This window comes from Diorhabda sublineata, chromosome 3 (genome assembly GCF_026230105.1).
Source record: "Diorhabda sublineata isolate icDioSubl1.1 chromosome 3, icDioSubl1.1, whole genome shotgun sequence".
In the NCBI taxonomy this organism is placed as follows: Eukaryota; Metazoa; Arthropoda; class Insecta; order Coleoptera; family Chrysomelidae; genus Diorhabda; species Diorhabda sublineata.
In genome coordinates, this window is record NC_079476.1 from 15,540,772 (window position 1) to 15,564,268 (window position 23,497).

Here is a 23,497-nt window from a genome sequence, read left to right on the forward strand (position 1 = left end):
TTGAAACATTTGTAACTGAAAGAAGGTGGGTGCGATTCTCAACCTCTCTACCTTAATTACACAACCGCTTGTTTATTAATTGAACCGCATACACTAGCAACAGTTTCCTTCAATTGTAATTACTCCAACTTGCTTTAAATTAAACTGTATAATGTACGTCGTTGTTAATTTCGAAACTCATGATAATTCTTGAATTGAAAGTTTCAATGTCCAGGTATTCAATCAATAAAGAATGATTTTACTCAAAAAACGATTTGAAATGATCGATATTGCATCATAAAAAAATTATTATTTTAAGAGGCTGTTACGAAGTAGCAATCATATGAACATTTCTAAAGATTATTGCACTTCATTGATGTAATTTTGCAATGGTCAAAAGTCAAAACCTACTTCATTGCACGCCTGGTTTTAACAGCTCAGATTAGAAAGTAGGTTTTTCACTTAGTGATCAAATTATATATTTTTGTGATCATGATGACTTTCACTTTATTATTATTATTATTAATATCTATATTCACATGTCTATAGAACCAAGAACAGAATAAAGGTATCTTTGGGTTAATTTTTTTACGTTTCATGGGTTTCTGTCAGTGGATTTCCAAGTATTATAGTAAGTGTTTACAATGGATGGTGGGCAGTTGGCGCCTACTGCTGTTGTTGCAAAAATCTCGTAAAAACAGGGCGCACCATCGTGATGAGGAAATTTTACAAAAACTGAGTATCCTATTACGTAACTTTTTTTTAAAAATTATTTGCTACAATATAAGACGAATTCCTCGCGCTAAGTACCTGCGCTATCGAATGGCATGTTAAATTAACATTTTTATATTGCCTACAAAACACGCCGATCAGCTGTAATAGATTGAGAGATATGACGATATCAGATCTAAACCTACAGCATCGACTATATTGACATGCCAATTGGGGTGTGCTACAACTCGTGACAATTTTGAATCCGTTGAACGTGTTACGAAGGTAATTTGTAACACTCCATGTATAATAATTCACAATTGCAATTAGTTGAAATTCTACCTTCAATATTACCACCATCTCCTCGATTATCCTCCAACGCATAAAGTGACACCACTTATATTTGATTCAAAATTTGTTACCATGCTTCCTATGCTGTGCAATTTTTTTGACATGATGCAGTCTGATATTCATTAAGTGTTCTGTTTAGTCTACCCATCTAGCTGGAGATCTGCCTCCTGGGCGTTTGCCTTCTACTTTCCCTTCTATGATTAATCGTTCCATTCTTCTAGCTATATGTACCAGGTACATATATGCGGTTTTTTCTGGCTAGCAGCCTTCTACGTGGACCAATTCCTTGTAATACGGATACGTTGGTTCTATCCATGATAGAGTAGTCTATAAACCTACATTTCGAACGCCTCTATTCGGTTTTTATCTGCTTTATTTAAAGTGAATGTTTCCGCTGCCTACGTTTCAATGAGGAAGATGAGAGCATCAACTAGACGGTATACGTTATTTTTGTGATAGATTTGTCTTTCCAGCTTTTTTTGAGCGGTTGTCAAATTATGCGGCATGTAATTATTCAAATTATGGGTAGAAAAGGCTTTCTACCACCAAGTAAAAAAAGGCCCTTGTGAATGCGAAAACATTTACAAACCGGGAAATATCACGAAGTTTGAAAGTTTCTGAAGCTAGTGTGAGAAGCTAGAAAAAGAAAATTGAGGCAGAGGAAGAACTCAGCCCCAAAAGAAAGTAAAGATGAAGTAGATAATTTTCACTCAATGCATGGAGAGATGTTTGGAGAAAATTTGTCTAGAAAATAGAGTTGCTACCACAAAGGTGATAAGCTCCAGGATGGTTGGGTGATTGTTTCTAAACGTAGTATTTGAAGAAAATTGAGAAAAATAGATTTTAAGGCTTGTCGTCCCGCCAGGAACCCAGAAATTTGATAAAAAATTGATACATCATCATTTTCAGTTAAATAAAGCAAAGAAACATGAGAGTTTATATATTTTTTTTATTTTTGACTGGACTGCTTCAACACATTCGAAATTTTGCAAAATAAAGCTTTGTTTGTGCGTTGTCGTAATGAAGAAAAGTATAATTCTAACTATGTCGTTCCAACGGTTAAACATCCCACCAAAGTGATGATTTGGCCAATCATCAGCAGCAAGGGCACTAGACGTAATTACATCATAAAAGGAATAATGAGGTAGGATCAATACCAGAGAGAGAACCAATCGCTTCTCTGCAAGATTGAGTTCCCTGCCACACTGCTCGGTCCGTTAAAGCTTTTTGCCTGAAGAAAATATCCCCCAAATATTGTAAAGGAAGAAAAGCCCCAAATACATCCTGACTACCACGACGACCACCTACAAGATAGTATGAAAGCTTGTCAGAATTAAAGCTTGCAGAGCGCCAGAAAGTGGCTCAACTAAATACTAACAATTACTCACATTATTTTCACTTTTCTTTAAAACTTAATTAACACATGATTTTCCAAATTTATGCTGATTTATTTACGTTAAATCAATCGGTAATTGATTGGATGATATAAAAATGGAGAACCAATCAATTTAAAACAATAAAACGGAACAATATCACTCGGTAATTAATATTCTACATGAAATCTTGCAGTGCGTCTAATACTTTGGCCATGGACTATAGGTTTTTGTCTACTATCAACAACTGTCAAATATAAATATTGTAACATTCCAAATTTGGACTTTTTCACTTACTTTTGTAATTTATAGAAATAATATGAACTTAACTGTCTCAATGAGCGCCTTATTTTCCAGTTAATTCATAATCAACCACTTCACGTTTCCATCCAAAATAAATAAAAAACTCGTTACAAATTGGTTGTTGTGCAATTTTCCTTTTGGAAACCAGTACATAATTACGTAGTTTTAATTAAGTATTGTACAAAATAACAAATATACAACATAGTTACGAGCCCTAGAGCGGTTTTCGAGAATGTTATTATATAACATTTACTATAAACTGAACATCACCTAGATGAATTTGATGCATATTCATTTTCTTTATAGTACCGCATCGAGTATTGAAAATTAACAAGCGAAGGGGTTTTCATTTTCTCAACCAATATATACCAAGACTAAACGAGAAGAAGTTCAATAAAATGGAAACGTAAGCTTATTTTGAGTTCAACAAGTATGCTATTTCATCTATAATGACACCTATAAAGATGTTTGGAAATAGATGTCGATATACATTTTTTGTGATAATTATGTCTGAGCGAGAGATATGGATTTATATGAAAAACAGTGGAAGAAAAACCTTATTTTAGATCGAGTAATTTTGGTCTGTATTGGGACGAGTGAATGTCATGGATTAGAATCCATTTTGGAATTATGAGCGTATAGATATTCTAGATATAACTTTAACAAATCTGCAATTTCTTATCAATTTAATTGACATTATATCTCCATTACTTATTTGTTTCAACTGCATCAAGTATATACCCTAAATCAATTTTTTTTTGGAAATTGCAGTATATATATATATATATATATATATATATATATATATATATATATATATATATATATATTGCATATACATTGTCTGTTTAAGAAATGCTTTTTATCAAAGAATGGTTGTAGTATTGAGTAAAATAGTAACTGATGGTCATTTCTTTTAGTTGAATTAAACAATAAGGCGTCAGGCGACAGGCGACGTCATCTACATATTTTTTGCATTGTTATACCTCAATATTTCTGTGGAATTGAATAGAAGATATCGCGCGAGGTACTTGCAAAGTTTGCAGTATATCTTCTTGTCTTGGTGTAACCGCATGTAACCAATAATGACGAAACAAGTGATTTTAAAAGACAAGACAATTGATAGATATTAGCAAAATGCTAATAACGCTGACAATTTTTTAAAAACTTTTTACCGTTTATTGATCCATTGACTTCGACGAAAAACTTGATTCATGAGAGAAAAGTTAGCCTTACGAAGGTTGAGTGATATTTTAAATACAATAATCAAATTCTTTAAGAAATTCTGCGCATTTTTCATTTTATTCAGTTCAGTCTAGCTCTTCAAATTAGAGAGGGAAGACCTTTTTATGAGTAAATACCTGTTAGTCCGGTTCTGCTTACGCTATTTATATTAATTTGATGTTGATTGAGAGAAATTCTGTCCAGTAATACAAAAAATATGAATTCTTATCAATTTAATTCGAGACGTGAGTGCTGAAAAGTGTTATTTCATATATTTTAGAAATTGTGACTCCTCTCTATACATTTGATTCGAAACATCCAAGTTTAAGTTAATCTCTTGAAAGTAAACTTAACTCACAATAGAAAAGCGAAACCGCATGTCGATTTTTTTTTCTGAGATATCTTAAGAAATGTGTAAGTGCTGATGTCTAGTAGGTTGGTTCGCCTAAACGTAAATTAATTTGTTTTCTGGATGAAAAGTTTTGACATTGGCATACTTACAATAATTGGAACTGTTCTAATAATAATATTATTATAGCCACTAGATGGCGTAGGCGTTCAAAATGTCATCCATCATTTTCTATACATGAAATCAGTTGTTGACAGGTGGATAGGACGGCAGTTCCAATGTCTGTCATTGAAATACTTGCCTGTCGTATTATTTCAATCATACCATCACTTGTCGTGGGTCTATTGTTGTGAACAATATCTTATAACTTGTCTCCAAAATTCCAATTTCATTTCCGTTACATCCACAGATGGGTAACCCTGTAAATATTCCCGCTCTACGGCAACAACAACTCAAAATGTAATAAGCGGTTGCACCTGCATTATTTCCCTAAATGTATGTTCACTATGTCACTATCATATTTCCAGCTAGTAAATGAGGTTAGCAGGAATTAGCGTGAGCCATTTCGTGAATTTGACATTACAGCAACATTGGAAGTGATCTTTGGCAATGAACAGGAGCAATCAATTATGTTTACCACACAAACAAGGTGATTTATCATATATTATGAGAGGTCGTCAGAGTTTGTTTTGAGTATTGTAAAGTATTCCGGAATGAATCGTAAAATTTTTTGTACGTAACTTGTTACGGGGGAGATGTAAAACTGTAATTATCAAAATTAAATTTAGCTTAGGAACATGCTAGATTGTCTAAAATTTCAACAGAAACTGAATCACTGAAACTAAGGTGTATTTATACTGAATACACTTTTTACACTAACACTACACTAACACTCACAATTACACTGTCTGTTTCGATAACCACGTTATCGTCTTTAGAGACTGAACTTGTCTTACCTGTTTTATATTAAATTTTCTCACCAAAAAACCTTCTCCCGCAAAAATTGATTCCAGCGGGAAAAAATCTTTGTCGGGAATATTCATGTTCATTCTTTGATTTCTAAACTAAAGAGTAGGCTGTAAGGAATTGGCCCTTTGTCTTTATTTAAGCTACTCTTACATCTAGCAATTTCAATGCTCTCAAATGCATCCAACAATTTATTATTGGATACATTTTTTAACAATTTTACATTATTAATATTTATGTCATGATTGTGACCGGCAGCGTGATCGGTAATACCTGATTTTCCGGTGCGTTCATATATCAAATGAGCTATGTGCTCTTTAAACCGGACAATAACGGATCTCTTAGTCTGCCCAATATACTTTCTATCTATAGATACAATAAAAAATGAGATCCTTACCCAAATTTAAACTACAAGTATAGGAATTCAAGACAACCTCAAACATCGCATTTCAGATTTTGTGTCAATTACTATAGAGGTGAATCATTTGTTGATGTAATCAGAAAGAATACGATAGACAAAATTCCATTTTAAATTGCCACGTTTTTGGAGGTAAGAAATCTGTATAAATGTCATTGTTTCTGAAGAAGTTGCTTGCCAATGCTGGTAGTTATTTCCTGACGCTTGAGCAGCATCAAGGCTGGGATTATAGGAAAATCGTCGAGGAAAATATTTTACAGAATCATTAACAATAAAATGAAAAGTATGAGGTAAATCATTGATGGTCAGCAATCTACTTTAACTCCAAGTACTTCAAAGGGTTATATTGGGTCTATGAAGCTTTCATTATTGGAAAATTATCTAGTTAGCAGCACAACCACGTCAATATCACTGAGTGAATTTAAAGATGGAATAACCAAGAAAAAGCATTTCATGAGAAATAACTGTTGAAAAGTTGTTAACTTTATTTAAATCTTTCAGCTCCATTTTCAGTTGTTATGATTAAAAAATTGAAGATTTTGAAATAAAAGATTCCGTATTTGATTTGTCCAAAACCTCAATCAAAAATCGCGAAAATGTTTTTGAGAAAAATATTTTGTCGCCTGGGAGTAAGCAAATTTTCCTCTATCAGAATATAGCTCAACTCTTAACTAGTTCTCAGTATGAATTAGTGCTTCCATTAATAAGAGCCATCATAATGTTGTATGTATGTATATTTTATGAACATATTTATCAAAATAAAAAAGCCGTCGCCATCTCGGCGCTAGAGACTAGCGCATTCTTTACCGCTAGCAATCTGTAAATATTAACAGAATCTCAATTTATAAAAGAAAATTTTCATAAAAAATAATATGAGAAAAATAGCAATAATTCCATTTATTATTTATTATTATTTATATATTTATATATTTATCCAGTTGATGCGAATGTATGAAGTCTTATTGGAGAAATCTCCAGCTTTAGCTAACCGAAAGAGAGTTCTCTTACAAGACAATGCTAAGCCGCTTGAGTCCATGCAGTACCTGCCCTACATATGTATTTGCTTCAAAAGTACACAATCTATACAGCATATATTTCAAGTTTTAAGACACCACGTTTTTTAGTATTTGTTTGGCAACCACAAGTAGTGAACATTAGTTAATCAAATGAAATTGGTCACCGTTATATTTGAAAGGCCTCATCCCAACCAATATAAAAGCTGAACTGAATTCTACTCTGGGTGAGACTGCTCCTTTGTTATTAACAGTAAAATGCTGGGCAACAAAGTTTAAACGTAACCTGTGAAAACCTGCATGATGTGTCGACTCCAGAAATGTTGAAAAAAAAACGATACTGGATGATCGTCAACTGAAAATTCGAGAATCAGTACAAAATACTAACGTAAAATATCTATTTTTCTTAAAATAATATATTTTTGGGATGAAGTAGATGCTAAGCTATAGTTTTAAACTAATTTCCAAATTTTGTCAACTTGCCTATTGCCACTGACTACTATTATGTGAACTTATTGCAACGTTTGAGATAGAAAATCATGCAAAACTAGCCGCATTTTACTAAGAAGAAACTGTTGTCTCATCAAGACAATGCACCAGCTCATACATCCATTATTGCAAGGGCCAAAATTAATGAACTAAAGTTTAAATTGTTACCTCATCAACCCTGTTTGCAAGATTTAGCTCCCTTGAATTATACTTTATTACCAGAGTAGCAAAAATGGCTCGGTCATAAAAATTTTTGACCAATGAGGTGATGTTGGCAGTTAATGGCTATTTTGATGAGCTTAACGTTTTTTGTCATGAAATGAATATTGAACTCATTGAAAATCGCTAAAAAAAGTAAATTGAGCTAAAAGGAGATCACGTTGAAAAACAAATATATTTTCTTCCTGATGTTTCTTTTTTCTTTGGTGGGCCAGGTACTTCTGGGATCAGATTTCCTGGACTTTCAAATTTTACTTAAAAGCAATATTAATGAAGACATCGGTGAATGTCCAATAGTTTGAATTGAATTTGAAAAATTCTAAATTGAAAACATAATGACTTGTGTTGTTTGACCACTGAATTTTAACTGGACGACCTAGGACGACCTAGAACGACTAAATAAGTGGCGTAATATGAATAAATTTTAGACTAGAAAGAGTTGGAGAGACTACTTGTTTGGCCGTGAAAGTAAAAAAATATGTAAAAGAACTCACGTCAAACCTTTCTTTCAAGTCACATTCAATATTTAATTGGCTGTTTTTAATAACTTCGATAAGAGTTCTCAATTTTTTTATCGCTTTTGATTCTTTCACAAGAATTGGAAACAATTTCAATTGTTTTAGAAGAATCGAGAATAATTTCTGAACGTTGCGTGGGATGAGATTGAAGAACTGGTATTGAACTCCTACTACATGTAGCATTTAGTCCGTATCTTATTTTTTCATTCAAATCTCTAGTGAAATTCTTGCGTAGGAAAAAATTTGATCTAAGAGAGATGTTGCAAATGCAGTGCGACAACTTTTTGCATTAAAAAATGCTTCTACTAAAGTCTTAGAGAGCTTGCTGAACGTTGGAATAAAACCATATAATACGATGAGCTATTTTTCGAATATCAAAGCATTCTTTTTGTGTGATTATTAAACGAAGTGAACATTGGAAATTAAATTGACGTGAAAGATATTTTACGTTGTTGATGACATTAACACTAACCTGAAATACTTAGTAGTTCTTCATTTTATGAATAAATTCAAGAGAGATTTCAAATGTTGTGTATAATTTTTTATACATATCTACAAATCTCTCAATGGAACGTTTGAGAAGAATATTTTTTCCACGACTCATGAAGTACCCATTAACAATACCCATCAATCATCTTCCATATGCTTCCCTGATTTAGCTCTGATATGTAATACATTTTACTGCTACAAGATATCGGTTATTTTTTTTCAAATCAAGCTTTGTATAAATAAGAAAAATTTAAAGAAGTGATCTTTCCTAGACCAGATTTGAACCCAGGACCAACAGTTGAAAGGAACGGAGCATTTACAATGAACTATCATCAACTTGGAAAGTGCTTGTCAGATATATTGTATTGATTGGTTATTTATAGAACCAATTAAAAATGGATATAGAAAATGAATTTTAACACCACCAGAAATTAAAGAAGCTGCTGAAGTTACCTCATTAAATTCATTGCCTTAAAAGTCGTGGAAAATGTATAATATCGCCTATAAATTTTTTCTCAACTCACTAAATCCATCATATTGTAGAACTAGATACATAATATTTGTTACAACTATTGTTTGGTAATTATTATCATAAAAAAGCTATTATTATAATTTCCAGTAAATTGCATCTCTCTCTTCGAAATATTAAATCAAACTTAACGATGGAAACAAAATAATAATTATAATTTTTGTTTTATTTTTTCAGACATTCCAGAAGATAAACCCGTATTAAGAGTGGAGGTTCAAAAAATAGCTCCAGGTGCATATCTGAGAGCAAACTGTTCGACACCACCTTCGTATCCTACAGCAAATGTAACCTGGGTACTCAACAATAAAGTGGTGAGTTGCGTTAATGATTCAGGGAAAATAAAATCGATTTAAATCGCTTTCAATTCAGCCAGAAGTTAGTTAAAATATAATAAGAATGTATAATTTTATAAAAAGTTTGCAAAAGTTTTTTGGTGAGAGCTGTGAGGATAAAGAAACAAATTCACCAAGCTCTTTTATATTCAATTTATTTGGCAATGCATTTGGAAAATTAATATTTCAGTGCAAATAAAGAATTTCATGAATCCAAATTCAGTTAATTTCAAATTATCGAAAGAACTTTCTTGAAATATGCTAATATCTAATAATATATTCTTGTGTCTATAATGTTTCCTGTTTTCTAATAAATTTCAAACCACGAAAGTTTTATTCAGAGTTATTCATTAAGTTTGATCTATTCTGTATAATAAACGATCCATTGAATGCAACGTTTCTGAGGATTGAAAAAAGTGAGAACACCCGTCGCTAAGGTGAATTTCGTGTAGATAATACACAGAGAAGTTTTAAATAAAGGTATTATGGATAATATTTTTCAATAAATATTCAATAGAACTTATTAAACTAAGGTCGTTCAATGTAATGACCTTGTTTAGGAAAGTCTGGTCATAAGCGGTCGTTCACCCGTTTACATATACCATTTTCTTCCATGATTGGTATCATTTTTGGAACCGGGATAGCTGCGTGAGGGTATTTTGAAAAACCTTTCTTATTCAACAAAATTGAATATTCGATTTCGATTTTCGTATCTGCAAAATACTACACAATACACCCAAATACCATGTAAGCAAATGTAAGTCTGGGCTGATGTGTTTACATACGCGATACCACATGACAGGAGAGACCGACACCGTGCGGAAGCGCGGTTGCCATTAATTTCTTGAAAGAAGAGAATAGAAAAGTTTACCATAAATGTAATATTCTTATATGGAGAGTTGGTATGCGAAAAAACGTCTCTACGTTACAGTGCCGACAATATTCATTTTCTCTTTCGTTCGAGACACTTTATCTATTGTACGTATGCCTGAGAATGCGCAGAGCCGAGCTGGAGCCTCGGAGGATAAATAAATCGTTACCATTCTGTCTTCCTCAGTCGGAACAGCTTTCACTGTCCATATATAAGTATTAGATATGGAAAGTACACAGAGCTCTCTTTCTTTCACATGGGGGTTATAGCTCGTGTTCAGACTTTCCTATACAGGAGCTTTGGTTCATTTTACTGAATAGCATATAGAGGAAACGTTCCTCACCAACGGAATACTTTACTTTGGTCTCAAATTTTAAAATTAAGAAATAGATTTATAATTTCAAGAATACTTATTCTAAATTCAAAATAATCAACGGAAAAGCTGAAAACTGAACTAAGTGTTGTATGCTGAAGTAGAACGAAGAGAACGCGACGGGACGTTTCTAGGAAAAAGAAAATATTACAGGATATCTCTTGGATTTTCTTATACTTCGTGAGAGGTATTGTTACATATATACGAAAAACTCCTAAGATGCTAAATAAGCATTATATGAGCGAGTATTCCGTAAGAGTTAGCCCAGTTAAGTATGATAGATAAATTTAGAAATTGAAGTTGAGAGGTGGAGTTATTACCAGGTGTTATTATTCAACAGACCTACGATAATGGATTGGAACTTTATTCATGAACCTCTAGCATACGAGTGCGCAATTGAAGTGTTATGGCGGCTAAGAAACAAGAATTAGACGTTCGGCCCTTTCAAAGTTCTTGAGCAAGTGATTATGGTTTTGTACAGCAAGGAAATCGAGCCATATGTGTAATATGTCGGTAAAACATAGTATTCAAAATATCCATCTTTTAACGTCATTTTAAATCAAGATGGTATGAAGATATGGATGTATATTAGGGTATCATATACACTGCGACACTATACATCTCCTCCTATTCTTAGAGAGTTCATGGTTTGAGAATAATACGGAATACCATTCAATACGGAGACTGTGCCGGTGCGTTCTTAGATTCCTTACCCACTTACGATGCGCGTGCCGACACGCTCCCCTTTCCTTTCACTAATCACAGAGAGCGTGCCAACGCACTCATTTCCCTTCACTTTACAACTCGACACCAAACTATCCGTTACAACCAAAGGACTCAGCTTTGTACTCCCGTGATTCCTGAAGAAACAGTGTAATAATACGCCGTTCACCGTTTTAAAATCAGACAAGTGAAGGTGTGCCTTTTTTTAAATAGAATTACGGGTAAGTGAAACACATTTTTCGTAGATTTTACTTTTGTTTTATCTATTAATTTTTAAATTCCACCTGTATATGAGTAAAATCATGTTGAAAAACAAATATGACAACTAAATAACTAAATCGCTAGCATAAGTTGACATTAAAAATATTTAATTCCAACATTTCGTTCAGTCTATTTTATAGAACTATTTTTGCTAACAAGTTGTATATAAAGTTTCTTGTAAATTAGACCAAACATTTATTTTTGAATTATCATCATTTTTAAATTCTTTCTTAGTAATTTTTCATGTTTTGGGATAGATTTCTTGTGCTTAGTTGACTGTTCCGTAAACTAGCACAAAAATATGTAATTGTTGAGTTGTAATTGTAGTACATAAGTGTATTGTTACTGTTAATTGTAAATATAATTTTAATTCAATTTATATAAATTTTCTTATGTTAATTTTAGTAAATAAGTAAGTTATCGAAAAATTGTACATATAATAAACGTTTTATAGAAAAAATATAAGAGGTTGTTTATTTATTATATTTCCCACAACAATTTTATTTGATTGACAATAAAAAAAGGTCAAATATGTGTATGATTTTAAGTAATCGTTAACGTAATTAATATACACAATTACATTCTTTAAAAATGACGTTTTTGATCTTTTTTTTATTGTTAGTTTAATTTCGCGGTCTTGAAGCCAATAACGAATTAGTTGCATGGTAAGTTACGAAGTTAAGCTACCCGCTACACAGGTGAACTGATCCCTTTACCACTGAAGGAGAGCGTGCTGAGACGCACCCGCTTAATTATCGGAAATAGGACCTTGGGACTTCTTTAATTCAAATTAATGTTAGATCAAATAATTTGTATCAAGAAACCTCTCCGACAGAGCCAAAAGTTTATCTAAAATAGCCCCGTACTCAATTATAATCTGTAAAAATGGTTGCCGTATTGAATGGGCAGTATACAAACTAGACAACATTTTTCACGAACATTAGTCAAGTGAAAGATCAAGCAGCTTCAAAGTGTTGAAAAAAAGAAAGCCCTTCAATCATAGCGAATTTATGAAGCAAACTGAAAAGTGCGGATATTTGATAATTTCCCAAATTAAATATATACCAGCATTAACGCGAGCTATAGAAAGAAGATTTACTAAAATGGAAGTAAATGTAAATAAACGATAGATTGATGATCTGTCCACTATCACTCCAAGTAACGACAAGAGGAGAAGATAAAGTATCAAAATTCATCAAGCATTTTGAGAAACGGGGAATAGACGGGAGAAGATCTTGAGTGGAAACTTGAAGTCTATCATAGATATTCCTGCAAAAGTTGATGTGAACTACATTGCTGCATTAACTCACAGACAATTCAGGTAATTTTTACAGGAAATGGAAAGTGCTTCCATCACACAGCAATAAACACTGGCTCATCCTCGATAAATTACTTCATAGATTTGTGGAATATTTGCGAGAAATCAGGCTACTCTTGATTATACAAAATCAAGCTCAAGTCTTTCCTGAACTTGATAATAGAGAATGATTTGATAGTTCTTTTCCTTAACTAATAGTACAAACCATCTCGGCGAACTAAACATCATGTTTAAATGTTCGATATTCGTATGATGACTGTTTTGAAATGAAAATATGTATATATTCGAGACTACACTTTTCATGCATGTGCGGAAATATTGAGAATAGATGTTGGAGAAAGAGGTTAGGATTATAATTAACATTGTCACATATTTTCCATCTTGATAAGATGAGACTTAATAGATGTTACTAGCATTATTTTCAATGATAATCTTTTCGCATGGAAATTCATGAATTTGATCCTCAGCATATTGAGAAGCCCGGAGTTTGTCAAATCATGAAAAGTTTTGGAAATATAAAAAGAACAAAATTGTGAATGGTTAAGCTAGTTTGATACTTAAATAAATTGACTGTTCCGAGACTTGATGCAAAAAATTCGGTAGTGAGTGGATGACGTGAAAATAATGCTGTGAGTTCTGAGTTATAGGCCTTCAAACTACGAAACTAGAACTTATATTTAGGTATATACTATCTGAAGGGTAGATGCGGCTCTGCAATGGTTAACAAACCTCAACTCTTACAAAGACAACCTGTATCATCTAAAAATAGTAAGAATAAATTTTTAATCGATTTTATAACACAAATGTACTCTATGTTTAACTCGATAAAATTTATGGCTTAAGAGATATGTAGATTTTTAGTACGTTGTGTATGCCAAGGAAACTGTTCGCCAAAAAGAGACATTCTGAAGAAAATTATCATAATTTGTGATTATTTATTGAAAATACGTACGTACACAATCAAACATTTCTTGGAGAATTGATAAACATTTGTACTATCAGAGATCATATTACTAGCATGAGGGAAAACTTGAAAGAGATCAATAATTGGTTTTTATATAGTAGGCTACAGTCAAATAATCTATTACATTATATTTAAAAATTGCAAGCGACTCAATTTGTTAATGTCAGTTTGCTATTAATCTTCTCGAAATCTCTCATCAATAATTATCACATCGTATTTAAAGTTTCATTATGGTAGATTTTACCTTCAGTGAATATGTCGATATGCATTTGGCTTTTGGTAATTCGTCAGAAGTAACAAAGTTGTCTACTGAAGATCAAGCATCGAATAACGTCCAATTGAACTTCTTCCTACGTTATCTAAGATCATCAAAAGATTGATCAAAAATCATTTCTGTTTGGATATCAAATACTCACTACACATAAATTTGGATTTTCAAGTAACAGATGCAAAAAAGAAGCTATATTGTCTCTCATAAATAATGTTTACTTCATGCTAAACAACCAATATTCCTCTGCAACAACTTTCTGTGATTTTCCTAAGGCTTTAGATTGTTTAAATCGTGATATTTCTCGCGTGGTTCAAATAATACTTGACCAATAAAAATCGGCTTGTAAGGGTTGATGTCCTTTTGCAAGTCAGTAGAATATGGAGTGCCTCAAGACCCAGTAATAGGCCATATTTCTTTAGATCACCAACGTTTACTGTTGATTCTCAATACAAATTATGACATGTTTTAGGATTGCCGTATATTTAATTCTATTATCTGGTTTGATTTTGACAATGTTCATATATAATGTATATTACATAGAAATATTCTCACATATATAGTTTAAAAATAAATATCTGCATTCATTATAGTTGACGGGTGTATACTGGTTTTATTTTGTCTATTTGGTAATTTATGTATTTGTTTTTAACGTATTCACAAGGTCTAGTCTGGAAATTATGGACAATTTTTTGACAATAAAATGAATATTAGAGAATAAGTGAATATAATAAATAAAATAAACAGGCTGAAACCAACCACACATACTTTTATAAATCATTGAATGTTCAACACTCAGAATATTTGTAATGTTACAAATTACGCAGACAATTTTTAATATAATAAACATTATCACAACTTTACTATATTATTTCTATTTGTTTACAGATGAACCTTAGTCGCCATAATAGTGATATCGACTTCAAAGGCATTTACAGAAGTCCAGATATTGACCACGACGTCCATATCGCGAAGTCAATCTTCCACTTTGACTCCCTCCCAGGCCTCGAAACTACTCAGTCGACATTTGCGGTAAAAACGCGCCCCGATCTATTTATCAAAGGCAAAATAACGTTGCGATGTTTGGCGACCATGTTTGACCTGTATGAATCTGCGAGGGAAGCGGAAATACAGGAAGATGCACCCAAACTCGCGCTCGTGATGGTACATAAAGATCAAAGAAATAGAGGTAAGAAATTAGTTAAAAAAATATAAATATAGGTGATATATATTATTCAAAAGCGCTAAGGTTCAGTATAAGTTGTGAATGATACAGAACATAACAAAAACCTCAGGAAAAACCCTCAAAATAAAGTGATTTCAGATTATGAATTCTTTGGATATTGAGGTACTTGCTCATTTTATTGGAGTATTATGAACAATGCCCCAAATTTTATTTTGTAATTTTAGACGTTATTCGAGATATCACGACAGTGCTGCTTGTTTTTCTGAGGAAATTAGAAATATTTTGAAAGAATTTTTAACAAAAATTGGGATAATGAAAATATATTCAACGACTCAATTAGATATTTAATCTCCCATCTCCCCATATGTTATTGGAAAGCTTGAAAGAGGGAACTGCACTAACAATTTTTAGAAAAGGAGTCATTTGGATAAGCCAAACCTCCCTAATATTATTTTGTCCGATAGCCAAGCAGTCATTAGGATTCTAGTTTCATAAGATTAAATCCGGCTTACACATGCTTGAACAAGTAAGATGAGCTAGGGAAAAAATTCTCCATTAGTACAAAAGTTATACCTAGGGTATAAGCAGATAAATCTTCTGTAGGACCTAACATATTCTATAAAATTGGCTAAAAGAGAGAAAAACTACGAAAAAAGACATAGGTGGAACATCAGTGGATAAATTTGCAGGGTTTGATAGATGGATAGTCCTAGGAATCTATAACCAATAAGGATCTATTAAATGTATAGAACTAAGTAAGAAAGTTCATTGATATTAATAGGAGTCGTCTCGGAGCATTGCCGCCTAAATGGACACCTGAAGACGCTAAGTATAGAAGCAGACTCCGCTATATAGAGAACTTCTACGGATATTCTTTTCCAAGCAGAATGTACCTAATATCTGCGTTTTCCTCCGTTCTCCATGAAATCTCTCCGGTTTTCTTCATCTTCCTCGAATCGAGACTGGCGAGAGTGGCGAATTTATCGAGCCAGAGCTGGAAATCGGAAAGAACTTGAAAGCATGTAGGACATGTGAGCTCACCCCTTCCGATCCCGCACCGATACGGTCTTTGGAGCAAAATCGGACTGGAGCTGGATCGGAGTGGTGTATGAAAAGTGTGTCTCGAACATAAGAGGAACATGCAATATATCGGTGATAAAAAACGATTCACCTTTTTTATCGCTGTCAAAGTTTGTCGTATGATTGGTTGACCTTATATATGAAGAAAGAAATAATTTAATATTGACATGAGATAGCAAATGAGAATTTTTTGTTGGAGGTGTTATCGTGACTGATGTTTCTGAAAGAAATATTAAGGATATTCGTAGAATAGTTGCCATTTCATCTTTTCAAAAATAGTAAAAAGTAATAAAAGTTTATCACGCGGGATGATGAATACGTTTTCCTATAACAAAGTTGAATCTGCAATGCCGAATACTTTCAGCGAATTTAGAAAAATATTAAATAGATGAGGTAGGAGGAACAGACTCAATTCGGAAAGTTATTCAATAGGCAACATTGAAATTAGCGATATACTCGATGTAAAATTGCAGTGAATTATTAATTAAAAAGGCGGTATTGAGAAAATTATGGAGAACATCGGTGATACAAAATCAAACTTGTACCGAAAAACACTTGAATAAATAAATAAAACTTTGCTGGATTAACTGTCTATTTGACTATTGCTATTTGTGTAATGAATGATGAATATTATATAAAATGAAAATTTACTGATTAAAAGGCCATGAATTCATCTCTCACGTTCATTTCGAAATTATTTTCGAATTTTTTCAAAGAGTTCAAACATATCTTATCATCTTTGATGTATGTTCATATCAAAATATCCAATTCGAATTAATTTTGGTTCCATGTTTGTATAAACCAAACTGATTTCATGCAAATAAATTTTCCCTCACAAAAGTAAAATTATGAAAAACTGTTGAGAATTTTCAGTGATAGTATCCTATTTAATTATTGGTATTTGCAACAAAATATTTTCCAATTTTGATTCTGTTAATTACAGAAATGAATATATTTTCCACAAATAAATTAATGAATCGTTGGAAAAACTTTTAGACCTGAACGGATAACAATGGAGAAGAGTAACGTTTTTCAAATATTTTCTGGTCATACATTACATATACAGGGTCTGACGCTAAAAGAAGCTCAGGTTTTGTATTAATTCAAATATAATGTTTTCCTAAACGTTTCACTCCTGGCTATGCAGAAGTAGATATTCCAAAGAGGGTTGTTTTTTGTGCATCCTCTGATGGGCTGTAATGAAAACACGCGTGAATATACCAATAGATTTTATTACCAAAAGTAAGGTACAATACATATTATGTCTCTACATAATCACCTTGATGATTGAGGCAGTTGTCATATCTGTGAGCAAACTTTACAATACCCTCTGTTTGGTTCTCGAAGCCACGGCTATAGTTCAAAGAAAAGATGGTAGGTTGGGGCTGTATGGTGGGTATTTGAAACTGCTACATTTAAATTACTAAAAGAGTCATTGGGCTACACGAGCGCTGTGTGCATCTGCATTATTTATTTTTCTGGACTGCACAAACTCTACAAGAAACACACCTTTTTGGTCCCCAGAAACAGTTGCCATAATCTTACGGATTTGGAAGGTTTCGTTTGATGTTTGATGGAATAATTTGTGTTAATTGTGTTTCGTTTTGAGTGTCATACAAAATCCATGACTCATCACCTGTCGCATTGGATTCCAAATATCTTCTCCATCAGTATTGTAATGCTCAATAGCTGCACAATTCGGTGAGTATTTTGGTTGCCAGTCAACATCGCTGGGACCCAAGGAGCGCAAACTTTTCTGTAGCTCAACTGTTCAGTAACGATAGAGTACAGGAATATCTTGAAAATTCCGGAAATTATAATTGACCATATCGTCTGTAGCAACTCTTTAATTCCCTTTATCATAAATGTCAGTTCAGCTTTTAGACACCATTCACGAGCAAATAAAAGTAGCAAACCACTAACAGGTGGCAATTCTCACTTGACGGGTGAATCAATAGCGACAGCCATGTTTATATGACTGCAGCTTAACGGGAAATGACCTGTTGGAGTCGCAAGGCAGAGCATTTGAGCGGAGAAAATGTGCAGTTACCTAGTCCGCACAACAAATCACTGTCTGCATTTCTGGCCATCGCACTATACGATTTGAAGTTTGAAGATTTGAAGAAGAACCGATTGCTGAAGCATTCATTCCATTCAGATTGAAGTACCTCCAAAACAAGTGATTTGAAAGCATCAACTGCTTATTCAGCTATAGAAACACGTTATCTTGCAATTTATTGTTGATTAGCGGGAATAACAAGAAATCATCAGGTGACAAACAAAAACTATACGGTGGATGACTCATTAATTCAAAGTGTTCACATTTTTTTTAAATGATGTGTGAGAGTTCGCATTGTCGTGGTGGAGAATGATCCGACTTCTTAGATTGGGTTTCCTGATTTCTTCGAACAGTACTGACATACAGTCGATTGTTATTTAGTTTCGGTTTTATATACAAAGATCACTGATTCGTTGTATTTCACGATCTCATAGACGTCCTTTGCAGCAATGTGATTAAGTTTTTTCAATATTATTTCGTACCAATTGACACGAGCTTTTTTTTGAGTGATTGTCAAATAATGCGGTATCCATCGCGAATAAATCATTTCGACAGCCAAATTTTTATGCAATATCAAACAACTGCGAGTATGTATCAATCTCACGGTATGTCACATGACGAACTTGCGATATCAGTTTACGCACTGCATCGATGTTTTCTGACACAACAGCTGATTTTTACGACTTTACGAAATTCATGCTATAGCTAAGTGCAACCACAATGGATTTCGGGAAATTAGCGAAACACGAGATATGGTGCTTCACCACCAAAAGTTGGGGCGACATGATCAGCACACTGTTTTTGCTTTAATCTACGTCTAAAGTCATAGAAAATCATTAGCACGGAAAAGTTTGCAATTCATTTCCATTTTCTTATTAAGAAGAAAGTTTTATTTATCTATAAATAACTGAAATAGCACTCGTGTGGCAACACGTTCTGAGTACGTTCATCATTAGAAATATCAAACTTAAGGATGGCAATCTCACATTTGACATATTCACATTAGTTTTGCCGTGTCTCAAAACTTAAGTACCAACTCTTGTATAATAGATTATATTTCTGTTATTAATAATACGATTTTTTTTTCAAACTTTGGTAGTGATAATTATTGTTTGTTGGTGAATGGTGGAATGAATGCATTGGCATCACATTTCCCAAGGTACATAACAGAGGTGTTGACGTCTTCATGAAAAGAGTATTCATCAAACTTATTGTTTGTTTCTCGCGTCTACCAAACTAGTCATATTGAAATCAAAGTTCAAAATTTATTAATTTCTATTCCATATGTATGTATGCTTAAGAATATAAAATTAATTAATGCATAATAGTAGCTAAATCGAAGTTAATATTTTATTAAAAATAAATAGTGGCTTTTTAATTTTTTCGAAACAATCATTAAGCATCGAGAATTGCTACACATACATTTTATTTTGTGTGGCCAGTTTATTAGTTAATAAAGTTGTTTGTTACAGTGAAATATATTTAGTTTGTGAGTGTAAAGATGAGCCAAAATCAAAAAGAAACTGTAAAAAATGTATTTAAATTTCGCGCGCTTTTCTTGAGTTACAGAGCAATATGGAGTTTCCGTAATTGTCACTCAGTTCCTGGAAATGCATCGAATTATAACAATTTTTAGCTTATAGATCTCATTTTCATTCGATAACCGCTATAACGGCTGAAACCATTAGAAAGATTAATCAAATTTATACACTCATATATCGCGGCAATTCTGATTTGATTTGTGATCAAAGAATTTAACTACGGCTCCCATATAAACTCATCTTGAAAAAGTCAACTTTGACTCTGATTTCTATATATATAAAAAGGAATACCGTTGGATTTGTCATATTCTACACTATCAAAAAATACATATCCAGTTTCGCGACATTTCGCGCGGGAGCCTTCTCAAACAATATTTTTGTTTTTAACCCATTCATTAAAAATAATTATGACGACTTGCAATTTCGAAATAAATGATGAACAGAAGGTGCTCGATATTATAATCGTACAGCTTATGAAAATATGCTTCAATAACATTCGCGATTATTAATTAATTGAATAATTAATTGATATTTGTACTTTTTCGAGACTCTCGGGTGAGATAGACAAAATATTTTGAAATTCTCGCCTTATCTCGTGACAAGGATGTAAATTATCGTCTGGGAACGAGATTTTCTAAAACGAGAATATCGTGTGTAACACTAGAATTTACAGAAATAGCATCTATATGAATAGAATTCATTTAATTGATATCTACAGGGTGTCCCGGGACTTGATGTAAGAAAATCGGGAGTGAGTAAATGACATAAAAATAATACTCATGCCCAATGGTTAATAATCCGTAACTTTTATAGGGACAACCTTCACAATCTAATGATAACAAATATGGAAATTTTAATGGATTTAACAGTAAGGTAATCTTTGTTTAACTAGATAGAATGTGTGGTTTAGGAGATATGTAGATTTTTAGATCGTTGTACATCCTAAGGAAACCTTTTGCCATAATGAGACATTCAGAAGAAAATTATCATAAATTGTAATTATTTATTATAAATACGTACAAGAGGTATTGATATACAATCAAAAATTTCTTGGTGTACTAATGAATAAATAAACATTTGTACTGTATATGTTCCCCTGAACCAAATACAATAGTATATAGTACAATTAGAAATGTTTGATTGTGTAACATCCATTAAAAATTGATAATGTTCGAATGTATAATTTGGAAAATATACTCAAATATAAGCTCTAATTTCGCAGTTTTAAAGGACTATAACTGAGAAACAAGGAGTCGTATGAGAAAATTTTTTTTCATCTATTCACTATTTGGAATTTTTTGCATCCAGTCACGGAACTCCCTGTTTATGACCTGATCCACAGTAGACCGTCACTTGTTTTTTTCAGCGAGTTGTAATATATTCGTCATCATCCTTGAAAGAACCTTGTAAATGTTGTTCCAAAGTGAAATTCCATGGTAATTTTCCAATCCAGTATTTCTCTGTTTCTATGTATAGAGTAAATAAAGGCATTTTGTCATTTATTTGGCATTTACCCTGCAGCCCACACTGTATTTAAAAGATCGTTAAGCAGTGTATCAATATAACAGCGAATCGTATAAAAAATAGTAGAAACTTTTCTGAATACAATTTTTGGCCTTCATGTAACTACAGAGGAAGTCTCAAAAGTAATGTCGGTTTTCATATGTAAAAACTTCTACGCTGATTTGAAGAATTCATAATTTTTTAAAACTGGTGTCCACCTCTATGGAAACTATAATTGCTTAACATTCTTTTAATCAACCTCTTTTTGTTTAATGATGAGGCAGTAACCTTTTATAACAGATAATATAGAGCGCAATAAATTTAACTTTCAAGCAGCTGTAGCAATAAGGAGCTTGTGTGATTTCAGAGTTGAAGACGCAATTGATGAGCCAATGGCATAGCGTTGGTTGAATAGTTTCAATAGTGAAGATTTGACGCTTGAATATTGTTCGCACTCACGTTCTCCACCTGAATTTGATATTGAAGTTACAAGAAAAGCAGTGAAAAACTGACAAACCATCAGCACTCGCCGGTTATCAGACTCCACGGGACATCCTTAAGATACCCATTTGGAATAATTGAGTAAAATCTATGAAAATTGTCAAGCAGGGCCACAGGAATTAATCGAGATTCAAGCGAAACTTCGAAAGATGATTCTCCTGACGCATTGTTACTTACGATGAAAAATGGATGTATTTGAAAAACCTGAATGTGGAAAATCCGTGGTTAGAAGGACAATTGCGAAAAGAGGTGGATTCGAGTGGAGAAAGTCTTGTGTGTTTGGTGAAAATATGAAAGTTTAATGTAGTTCGAAATCATTCCAGTTGGTCGAGCTCTCAATGCATATAGTAGACAGATGATGTGGATATATGAAGTTTTATCGGAGAAGTATATAGGTTTTGTTATCCAAAAAAATGTTGTTGTTATTCATATCCTTGGGGAAATTCTTGGGTGGAAAAAATTCAAATCTGAAGATGTTGAGAATGCAGAGCGATAATCGTTGTATCTAAGTCCAAAGAATAGTTGGCTTTACCAAGGACTCAAGGAGCTTGCAGAACATTGCGTTGAAACCATAGGGTACGATGGGATATACTTCAAATATTAAGTATGATTATATAATGAAAAAAGTTAATATGATAAACCGACATTATTTATACGGCATCCTCTACAATTTATGATATTATACCTAGAATGTATAACAATTTCAATCTAATAAAATGTTATTTCAATCGTATTTCTTGGATTGAATTTACTGGACTATACGAAATCTATAGATTTCAGTGGTCTAATTATATACAAAAACTAATGAAAAGAACTATAAAAATGAAATTCTTTTATTTCAGGTAATAGCCTTGTCTTCTGGATGGACAAAAACGCTGGATTACTCCGTTCACTATTGATTTCGTTTGTCTTCGTTTCGCTGAAGAGAATCCAAGGAGTTTGAAACTTTGATAAACAATTAAACTGAAGTGATCTTAGTGAAATATGGAAGAGGAAAAACAATTGTGTTAATTCATTGTGATTAAAAATGAATGTGATTTTGGTTAAAAGTGAATCAGAATTATACAATAATTTGTTGATAGTAAGGTAAGGTAAGAATTTGTTGATGAACTTGATTTGTATGATTAAAAAAATTTAAAATAGTAAAAACAAATAAATGGATTACCTTCATTTGAGTATTTGTTTTGATCATGTATGTATGTATGGATTTGGGGTCTGGTATACACTGCGACCCAAAGGGTCTATTGTGTCCCCCTTCATTGCTGTGATACTGGAGAACCCAGTGTTTACAGCTGATCCATCAATCCCACTCCTTTTAAAAAGTCTAGAATGTGAGATGGCTTTAATTAGAAGAGATCTTCCATTTCATACCCTCACATGTGTAGTGCTCTGGAGTTCAACACTTCAAGAGAATGTGGATAGAGGTTTCATTAGTTTAGTTAGTTCCTGTTAGTATTCGTAGATTGTTCTTACTGAGGTTGATACTGTTGAATGTATCATCTTCTCTGGTTATAGTTTACCAGAAGAGTCTTTGCCTGTCTCAACCCTTGTAGGTTTTCCCAATAATTGGTTTGCTCCTATCTACC

General features: G+C 32.8%; 1 protein-coding gene across 2 annotated transcripts in view; it reads left to right on the plus strand.

Annotated features, from left to right (window-relative positions):
* The window catches only part of LOC130442015 (uncharacterized), a 218,773-nt gene extending 195,692 nt beyond the window's left edge, over positions 1-23,081 (plus strand). For both annotated transcript variants that reach the window (XM_056775967.1, XM_056775968.1), the window contains exons 5-7: positions 9,109-9,242; positions 14,930-15,230; positions 22,754-23,081. In XM_056775967.1, the coding sequence (XP_056631945.1) occupies positions 9,109-9,242; positions 14,930-15,230; positions 22,754-22,854 (536 nt within the window). In that variant the 3' untranslated portion in view covers positions 22,855-23,081. The remainder of the gene's footprint in view (positions 1-9,108; positions 9,243-14,929; positions 15,231-22,753) is intronic.
* Positions 23,082-23,497: the final 416 nt, after the last annotated feature.